The sequence below is a fragment of the Benincasa hispida genome, chromosome 11 (assembly GCF_009727055.1).
Source record: "Benincasa hispida cultivar B227 chromosome 11, ASM972705v1, whole genome shotgun sequence".
Classification (NCBI taxonomy): Eukaryota; Viridiplantae; Streptophyta; class Magnoliopsida; order Cucurbitales; family Cucurbitaceae; genus Benincasa; species Benincasa hispida.
This window is the reverse complement of record NC_052359.1, coordinates 2,533,244-2,542,868: the sequence shown is the minus strand read 5'-3', so window position 1 is coordinate 2,542,868 and position 9,625 is coordinate 2,533,244. Positions and strand designations below refer to the sequence as shown.

The 9,625-nt window shown below is 34.5% G+C and overlaps 1 protein-coding gene across 1 annotated transcript; it reads left to right on the top strand.

The window, feature by feature from the left end:
• The first annotated feature begins 1,615 nt into the window (after positions 1-1,615).
• Positions 1,616-8,946, top strand: LOC120092108. The gene is made up of 5 exons (XM_039050316.1): positions 1,616-2,058; positions 2,375-2,436; positions 7,231-7,321; positions 7,827-7,929; positions 8,016-8,946. The coding sequence occupies exons 1-5, from the start codon at positions 1,883-1,885 to the stop codon at positions 8,739-8,741; spliced, it is 1,158 nt and encodes a 385-aa protein (XP_038906244.1). The 5' UTR covers positions 1,616-1,882; the 3' UTR covers positions 8,742-8,946.
• Positions 8,947-9,625: the final 679 nt, after the last annotated feature.

Below are 9,625 nucleotides of genomic sequence, written 5' to 3'. Positions count from 1 at the left end.
CAAATTCAAAAGTTCAACAAAGCAATTGAAGATATCAAAGGAATAAATCGAAGCTGTCTAAGTTTTTTTTGACAACATTAGTTTAGAGCAATGGACTCAAACACATGATGGAGGATTCAAATATGGGTGGATGACGACAAATCTATCAGAGTGCATAAATGAAGTCCTCAAAGGAGCTCGAATGTTGCCTATAAATGCTCTAAAAGAAGAGCAGAAATATGGTATGCATTGGAGTGTCAAGATAAATACACCTGGTAAATATTATTTTATATATATATAATTTATTAATAGTTTATTTCAAACATATTTTATAATACTAGTGGAGTAAAAATCCAGGTACACACGACAAAGTAAATAAATGGGCTGCACGATCTAGTAAACATGAAGTACAATCGAAGGTGTGTTTCATGTGAAGATCGGCCGTCATAGTCTCAATGCCAAAGGAGGAAACGTTCAAATATTGAGGTTAAACAGGTCTGAGCGGTACGTAACAAGTGGCAAGCATTCGACATTCCATGCTCGCATTTTATGGCCGTTTACTCACATTTTAACATGAACTACGAAGATTTTATCGAGGACTACTACAAATTATCAACGTATGCTGAATGTTACTCTCCTCAATTTCAACTTGTATCGCATGAAGATTACTGGATCACACACCCTAATATGGTTGTCTTACATCCTGATCCATCGTTGTTGAGAAGACCTGGTAGACTAAAAAGTTCACGTTATCACAACGAGATGGATGAACTAAGCTTAATGTTTCCGAATTCGACCATCCTAAGAAATGTGGATGAACTAAGCTTAATTTTTTTTAAAAAAAATAAAAATTCAAATGATTACCCAATAGGGTATAAATAAGTAATTTACTTTTAAATCTTATGAACTCCTATGAAATTCAACTATTTTAGTTAATTTTTTTTTACATCACTCATTTTTTCTCATTTGAAATCTATCATAATTTAAAATCTCTCAAAACGAGGTTCCAAACATAGCATTAGCAATTAAAAAAACTCAACTTTGAAAATCTAGGCTCTGTTTAGTAACAATTTAGGTTTTTTTTTAAATTTTTTTTTTGAAAAATTAAGCTTACAAATACCCATTTACTTATAAATTTATTGCTTCATTATTTAATTTCTATCGGTATTTTCAAAATTCAAGCCAAAATTTGAAAAAATAAAAAAAAAAATTTAGTAACATTTTTATTTTTAAAATTTGGCTGAGAATTTAATTTTCATACCCAAGTAAAGATGAAAACCAGGATAAAAAAATTAAAAAAAGTAGGCTAAAATTTCAGAAATTAAAAGTAAAAAAAAACTGAATAATTACTCAAGAGAGCCTCAAGAACTAATTTGTAATTTTACTCTCAAATTAAATTAGGCTGGATATGTTCAGATGCAAAAAAAAAAAAAAAAAAAAAAAAATCAACTCAGCCCAGCCCAATAGAGGGAAGCCCAAAAACAAAGGGTTGGGCCAATTGAAGATATATTTGATTTTAATAAAATAAAATTCAGANAAAAAAAAAAAAAAGAAAATCAACTCAGCCCAGCCCAATAGAGGGAAGCCCAAAAACAAAGGGTTGGGCCAATTGAAGATATATTTGATTTTAATAAAATAAAATTCAGAAATGCCACGAAAATAAGGAAGGGGACTGGATGCTTGCCGGATCTCTTTACAGTTTTTCGCCGTCGCCGATTTCCTGATCTGTTACCGCCAAACTCTAAAAACACTAACAAATAGCCCAAAATCTCCCGCCCTTCAACAAAATTTCAAAAATTCTTCACCAATTTCCCAATTCTCATCCTCTTTCTCACCGTTTCCCCCTCCAATTCCCCCAATTTTTCACCTCCTTTCCTCTCCTTTCTTCTTCTCTAACCCTTGCATGGCGGCTCCGTCGCCAACCGTTAGCAACAACAGCTCTGACACTGCCAGCGCCGTCACGGCTAACGCTGCTGTTTCCTCCAACCACTTGGCCAACCGTACAGGAACGCCACCGAAGACTCTTCGCGGCCTTAACAAGCCCAAGTGTAGGGTTTGTGGCAATGTTGCTCGTTCCAGGTTTATTGATCTCTCCTTCTGCTGTTTCCTCTCCTTTTGACTTGAATTTTGTCTCTCATGCGCTTGAAACCCTAGATTTGTTTTGTTTTTGTGGTCTTCTGATTGTTTTCTTCTCTCAATATTTTTATTAGTAGATTGATTTTTCGCCAGTATGTATGAGATTATACTTGGAAAGTTCTCAAAACTAACGTTTACTTATTTTACATTTTTTCATCATTAGATTAGATTATTTGGTCAGCTAATTTTGATATCTGATTTACAAGTCATTGTTTTGAATTTTCAACAATAATTTCCTAAGCTGAAACGTGCGCGGCAGGTGTCCTTATGAATCGTGCAAGAGCTGTTGTGCGAGAAACCAAAATCCATGCTATATTCACGGTAAGAAACTGATCTTCTATTGGCTGCACTGTTAATCTGTTATAGTTATTTATCTCTTGCCATGGCATATAGATTTTCCAACATTTTAACGGATGTTAAATTGTCTATCATGGATTATTTGTGTGTGTGTGTGATGTGTTGAATTTCCATCTCCATCTCCGCCCTTTCTGAATATAGGAATGGGATTGTGTGGGTGGGGTGGGGAAACATCCCTTGTAACCTTGGAACACTCTAGCTTGAGAAGGAAATGGCAATTCTCAGAGTACAAGATGCACTTAGTGTTTCGAAAGGAACTCATATTAGGCGCTGAGGATTGCTATTCTTTGGATTGAAAGAGGCTTATGGGCATATGAGAGTGGTGATTGTTGAGATTTAAGAAAACACGAGATGATATTTTCCTCTCTATGTAATCACTATGGTAAGTAATTTATGGTCTACTTCTTAAAGATTTTTATTTTTCTTTCTATTGGAAACAAATTTCATTGATATATGAAATTTACAAAAAGAAAAAAAGGGGCCGGAGCCCAAGCCACTTCTTAAAGATTTTTATAAATTTTGTATATTTAAATTGAGGCTTATGTCTTACACCACTCCAAGGAAAAAAAAAGCTCGAACATTGCTTTTAGCCCTTTAAAACATCCGCATTTGACAATTGAATTTCTAGAGGGGTTTAGAGTCCTTGGGAAGACATTTGGTTCCTAGATAGGTTCTATTATCTTTCTTTGGCATTGGTGTACAAAGATTTTTGTAATTACTCTTTAGGTCTTATTTTGTTAGATTTGATCCCCTTTTCATTTTAGTTTGGCTTTTTTGCTAACTATTTTTTTGGAATGCTTCTTGTATTATTTTATTTCTTTCTAATTTCGTACAATAAAAATAACAAAATTTCTCCTTGCCTGGAGGAGTACATTGCTTGATATAAAATTGGAATTGGAAAAGTATAATTATAGATCATAACTAGGAAATAAGAATTCGTGATAAATGAAATTGTTATATCTGAATTCGATACATTTACAAATACATTTGCTCTGGTGCCCCTCTGTATCTTCCAGCGATGCCTGAGAAAAAGAAAGATAATCTGTCAAAAGTGCTAAAAATTGAATAAGTATTTTATTTTATTTTTTCCAAGTTCCAAAGTGCAAAAGGTGAATATTCCATCCCCAAAAGAAAAAGTTCTACACATACATATACACACACACACATATATATACCAGAAAGTGACCAAGGCCAGTGTATGTGTGATGTTGCTGCCATTATATATTTTCAAGTTTTTGTACTTCCCACCTTCGGCTGGGCCTTCTTTGTACTTTAATTTCTTAGTGAAAGCTGATTTCACATCCAGAAGCTATCAAGTGCACCTAGGGCTTTTTGTGTTGCTCGTTCTTATAGGCTAAGAGAAGCACATATATTTTAGTTTGGCTAGCGCATTTGTATCCAACACTTGTTGGACACTCGATAATCTGACACTTGTGAACACTTGTCAACTTAATGGATGCGTTAAGCACTAGTTGTGCAAAGTCAATATAGGTCGAACGTTTGATAGACAAGCCTCAAATATTTAACTTCGAATAAATTTTTTAAAGTGAAATACATCAAACTCATTTTTTAAGCATATAAATGCACCACCTTATTGACTTTGAATTTCCTTATTGTATAAAAATGATATATATTTTCAAAAAGGTATGGTTTAATAAATGTGTCATTGTCGTGTCCATGTCCTGGACTATTAAAAAATAATGTGTCATTAGATCTGTGCTTCTTAGCTTATAGGCATTTGTCGTAGTTTTCCTTAGAAACATTTAAAGTAAACTCATGTTATAATCGATTGGGTGGAGAATTTTGGTATCCTTCTCTCTCTCCTTTTATGATCAACAAAACTTTCATTAAGATTAATGAAAAAAAAATACAAATGTATGCTACAAGAAAAAAATTGAGAACTCTACACGGGAAGCAAACTAAAAGAAAGTACAAAAAAGGGCTCTAATGATTATGGGTACTAAACTCCTTAGTCATTGACATCTAAAGGTAGATTAAACTGAATCAAGATTTGCATCTCTTCCAAGGGCTCTGAACCCCTCTAAAAAATCTCCATCCTGCGAATTGAACTTGCAAATTGATTTCTCTATAAGGCCCGCAATCTCTGAGTAACACCTACTTAGAGGTTGCATGTTCGAATCTTTGAGTGAGCTTAATAAGGAAAAGCCTGTGGTATCTCCAAAGTCAGGGTCTTGGGTTGCATATGCACATTATTTTATTTTATTCATTTTAAATTTAAAAATTGACATCTCTATAAAGTGTGCTTCGGTACAGAAACACCCTTACATAAGAGGCACAAGTGAGGCCCTAGAGACAGGAGAAGTCAATCTTTGGGTAAGGTCAATTATACTTAATCTCTTGTGTATTGATTGCCGGCAAAAAAGCTTGGCATTATCTGAAATTCTAACCTTCCAAAGTGAGGATAAATGTAGGGTGGGGGTTGAGAATAACATAGGAGAGAGAAAAAGGAACTATGAGTAATCTATTATGCATATACAAATATCTCGTCTTGGGTAAAGAAAGAAGATATCATGATCATACTTCTGCAAGATCTGTTTTATTCTATAGGTTGCACAACTGTGCCCTTGAATTCTAAGAAGATGTCGATCAACCATGAAAATAAGTAGAAATATTAGATGCTTTGATGTCAAACAGGACCGTCCAATTGAAGTTGTACAAGGTGGATCTGGTAGGAAAATGGAGGACTAAGCCACGAAGGTGAATTAAAACAAAACAAAAGAAAAGGAAAAAAAAAAAGAAAAGAAAAGAAAAAAAAGATTATCAGCATGAGGGAAAACCAGGCAAAGGAGATATTACCACAAAAGCAGGAGTATTCGGTGCACTAGAGTATAAAGCATTTTGGACTGAAGTTCAATTTTTGGCTCTTTCCAGTACTTGGAGACTGAAGAATTAGGATTAATTTCCTTGGTTCTCTAACATTTAATGTTAAGCTTGAGATTCTTACCTTTTCAGAAGATAATCCGAAGATTTCTGTCAAAAGAATGTGGCATAAAAGTTTTTCCATTAGTTTTTCCTATTCAGTAGTGCAATATAATGGTGAGTGGTTTCTGTGACCTGAATGTATTAGTTGATAGTTGATACTCCTAGGAAGTTGGCATTTTGGTGGATTCCCTTATTTTTCTACTAAATTAAAATGATCAAGCACCATTGTAAGTTGAGTCTAGATTTACCAGGACTGGTTCTTAGTTTCATTCGATCTTTTATCTGTTTGAAACATTAATATTTTATTGGAGAAAAAATTGTTTCTGTGGGACACATGCTTGATATTTCTCAGATGCTTGGTAAATTGCCATGGACTTTCCAAACTACAGATTATAAATCAAATATTTAAAATTTAGGTAAAAAGATCAATGTAACCCTAACCTTGGCATTATGTATCAATTTACACCCTAAATAAACTTTCAATTTTATCAATTTTAACCCAGACAAGTGTTTCAATCTTTACCATGTGTTCAATATTCACTAAATTCACCCACTAATTTTAATTTAAAGGAAGTAAAGATCGTACAGATATCACCATGGGTGTAAATCCTTGTGTTTTTATTTTTGATTTCACCCAAAAAGCCTCATACCAATGAAGATATTTGGATGATCGTGTTAGGAAACCACCTAACAAGAAAGCTTCAAGAACACAAAGAACTCAAAGATAGATATATATATTACAATATAAGAGAAGTTACACAATATATCATAACCATTCAAGAGAGCTACATTCTTCCAAATTCCCACAATGGAAATTCCTACCAAAATGATTCACACTTTCTCCCAATCCACTCCTTCTATTTATAACTAAGAATACTAACAAACTCCTTAGCTAATCACTAAAATGCTCTTATGCATAAACATACGAATATTCCTAATATAACTATAACTAGAGGTCGTACAGGTTGCCATCTCTAACAAGTGGTATTAGAGCCATGCCTTTGACTTAATCATGTCGGTAGAATCCTTGGGTGCCAAACAAAGAAGTGGTGAGTCTTGAAAGATATAGTAATGGTGAAGATTTGTGGTTGAGCTCTATAGGATCAACGGTTTGCTCCTTAGAAGGGGAGTTGACCTAAAGAGCTCGATTGGATAGATGATCATCTAATGGGAGGCTTGGTGATCCCTTGTTCGAGGGGATGCTTGTTGGGAATGTAGTAAAGTTCCACATGGGCTAAATAAGATCATGGATATATAAGAAAAAAATCTTACAAATATCACTAAAAGTCGAGAATTGTACAACACTATCTTCCATAATGCACAACATTGACCACTGATAAAATCTCACAAAATTCGCAACTTTCAACATAAATCCAATATGCATGTTGTTTTCCTACGAAGTCTCATAAACTTTTGTGCCTGCTATATGTTTTATGATTCATAAATTGTACATAGGAATATTTTTTGGGCAAAAATTTAAATGAAAATTTATCAAAACCCGGTAAAGTTTGAGGTAAAAATCACACCTGCTTTCGATGTTTTAAGGTACAATTTGATGTCATTGAAATTATATGGTAAAAAATGGATAAATCTTGTCAAGAAAGGGGTAAATATTGATCTTTCCCCTTGAAAATATATCTTGTTAATCAAATATAATCTGGGCATTTAGAATAGGAATATCGGTTTCTGTTCATATTTTCTTGTTGTCCTGTCTGCACGTATGCCCGGTAGCTTGTTCTGAGGTTGGGAAGACCTGTGGATTTGTAGTTTGAAGGCTTGGTATATGATTCCAATATAATTGATATTATGTTGCAGTGTTGAAAGCAAATGCGACTTTTCCAGACAAGACACCTACTTCTAGCTCTCCTCTATTCGACAAGCAATCATCAGATCCATCATCATCTGGGTATGCGAGTTCCAGACACCATTTAATTTTATTTTACGCCTTTATTTATTTTTTCGTCACTACCAAAAGATAATTTTGTTCCCGATATTGGTTTCCATGCACCAATCTTGCTTGTAGCCTGCAGTATTCTCGTTTGACAATTGAACAATAGGCTCTTCAGGATATTATTGGTTTAAGATGATGGAGATTGGAAGATTTTACAACCTTACTTGAATAGGATTTTTTCTATAGGTTATATATTAGTGTCCTTGAGTTCTAAAGATCATGGAGGATTTCCTTCACTCCTTTTTAACGTTTCTGAACTCCTTTAAAGTTTGATAATTTTCTTCCCCTGAAGATGATATCAGATTACTTCTCCGGGATCCCCAACCCCTGCTACAGCAGACTGTTTAACACAACAATGCCTAATTAGGCTATCGTTAGCATAGTCTGGATAGCCATATTTAGGCTTTTCTTCTGGCTCTGCGTGTTGGAGATTTTCATTTTTGTTGGTTTTGTGCTTCAGGACTTTGCATAGAGTAGCTTCACTTCGACAACTCTCTAACAACTTTTCCCAATTCAACAATGTGCAAATCCCTCTCCGTTCACGGAAGCCATTGACCAGAAAGGTGTTCATAATTAGTCAATTTATCTTCTGCTTTGTAGTTATTGAACACAAGTACATTGCCTTATTCTAATTTGAGAAGGATTTTAGGATGCCGCTGCTATTAATGAATGGAGATTTTCCAAGTTAAGGGAATTTCGGGAGAGAAATATTGAAGCAGAAAATGAAGCTTTTGATCGATACATGCAGAATGTTAATCTATTGGAGGAAGTCTTTTCCATGAGATCTATGATTGATGGGTCTCTTAAGGATGGACCCTCTATAAACTCTACTACAGAAGCCAACCCTGAGGAAATGATACCCGGATTGAAGTTAAAGTTAGGATCAAATCCAGTTACATCAGACATCTCTAGAAAGAGGATACAGGAAATTGTTGAAGATAGACTAAGGAAATTTAAAAAAGTCGAGGCAACTGATAACATCGATGAGGTCACTGACCATGCCGAAGCTGATGAGACTGCTGACCAGACGAATCTTAATGATGGATTCAAAACGGTAAAAGGTTGGCATGCCAAAAGAGCTCGAGCTTTAGGCGATCTCATTGACAAGCTAAACAAAGCCCGGAATGAGGAGGACTTAAAATCTTGCTTGGCAATGAAACATCAGCTTTTTAACCCACACAAAACAACATCCAGTCAAACAGAATCTGAAGAGACTGACATATCCAAGGAGCAAGTTATAAAGAAAGATTTAGACTCAAGGAAAGAATTGGGTTATTCATTGCCAAAGTTGATCAATAAAACTAATATTGATCAAGAAACTCTCAACCAAATTGATGCTCACTTTTCTTCTCTCAAGCAGATAGGCACTCTATGATGTGATGCAGATTTTGTCCTCTTTTTTTTTTTTTTTTACCCCTCTATTGACTTTAGGTTAAAATCTCCAAACATGATGCTGTTATGTCCTTGTGTAATTTATTCTCTCAACAGCCATTAATGTTTATATGGCAACAGCATTAAATGTGCATTGTCTCCACAAATTCCACATCTCATTTATCTGATCTTTCTTATTTGTGATGAAATGATGAGTTGGATCATGAACCTTGATTGGCCATTTGGGGTGTTATTTTTCTAGCAGGAAGTGTGAGATTGAGAGTTTTCAAAGAAAGATCTGCTAGATGTTTGTGAAAAAGATATTGAAAAGGAAAAGTTTGTAACATGGGCTATTTTTGGGCCAGAAGATTGGAACAAATGGGCCTAAAATAGTTTATAGTGGGTTAATCATTGATCTTTCTTTTCAAAAGCTATAATTGCAGGAAAAAAATCAAGTTGGAACATGTGGTGTTCTTCTACAGGATATATTTGCCTTTTTGTAAGTCACAAAATGAGGTAATCAAGATGCCTCAAACAAAAGGGAATTCCTTTGCTTTCTTTTCTTTCCAATAGCTAAAGATAAACAATTGAAAGCAGTAAGTCTACATAATGGGGACAGCCAAACACAACCATATATCTCATTCATTATTTATCTTTGAATCAAAGTCATTTGCTTCAGATGGGTTGCTTGCACACTCCCACCACCCAACAACCAAAGACCAAATAGAAAAGGAGGAAATAAATTTTAAAAAAAAACCCCATATGGGTTCCATAGGAAACATTGATCTAATTATGACAAAGAATTCCATCTTAAACCTTTTTCTGAGCTATTGTGCATTGGTAGTTATTTGATCTCTGAACTATCATAAATATTTAAAGTGGCATTTG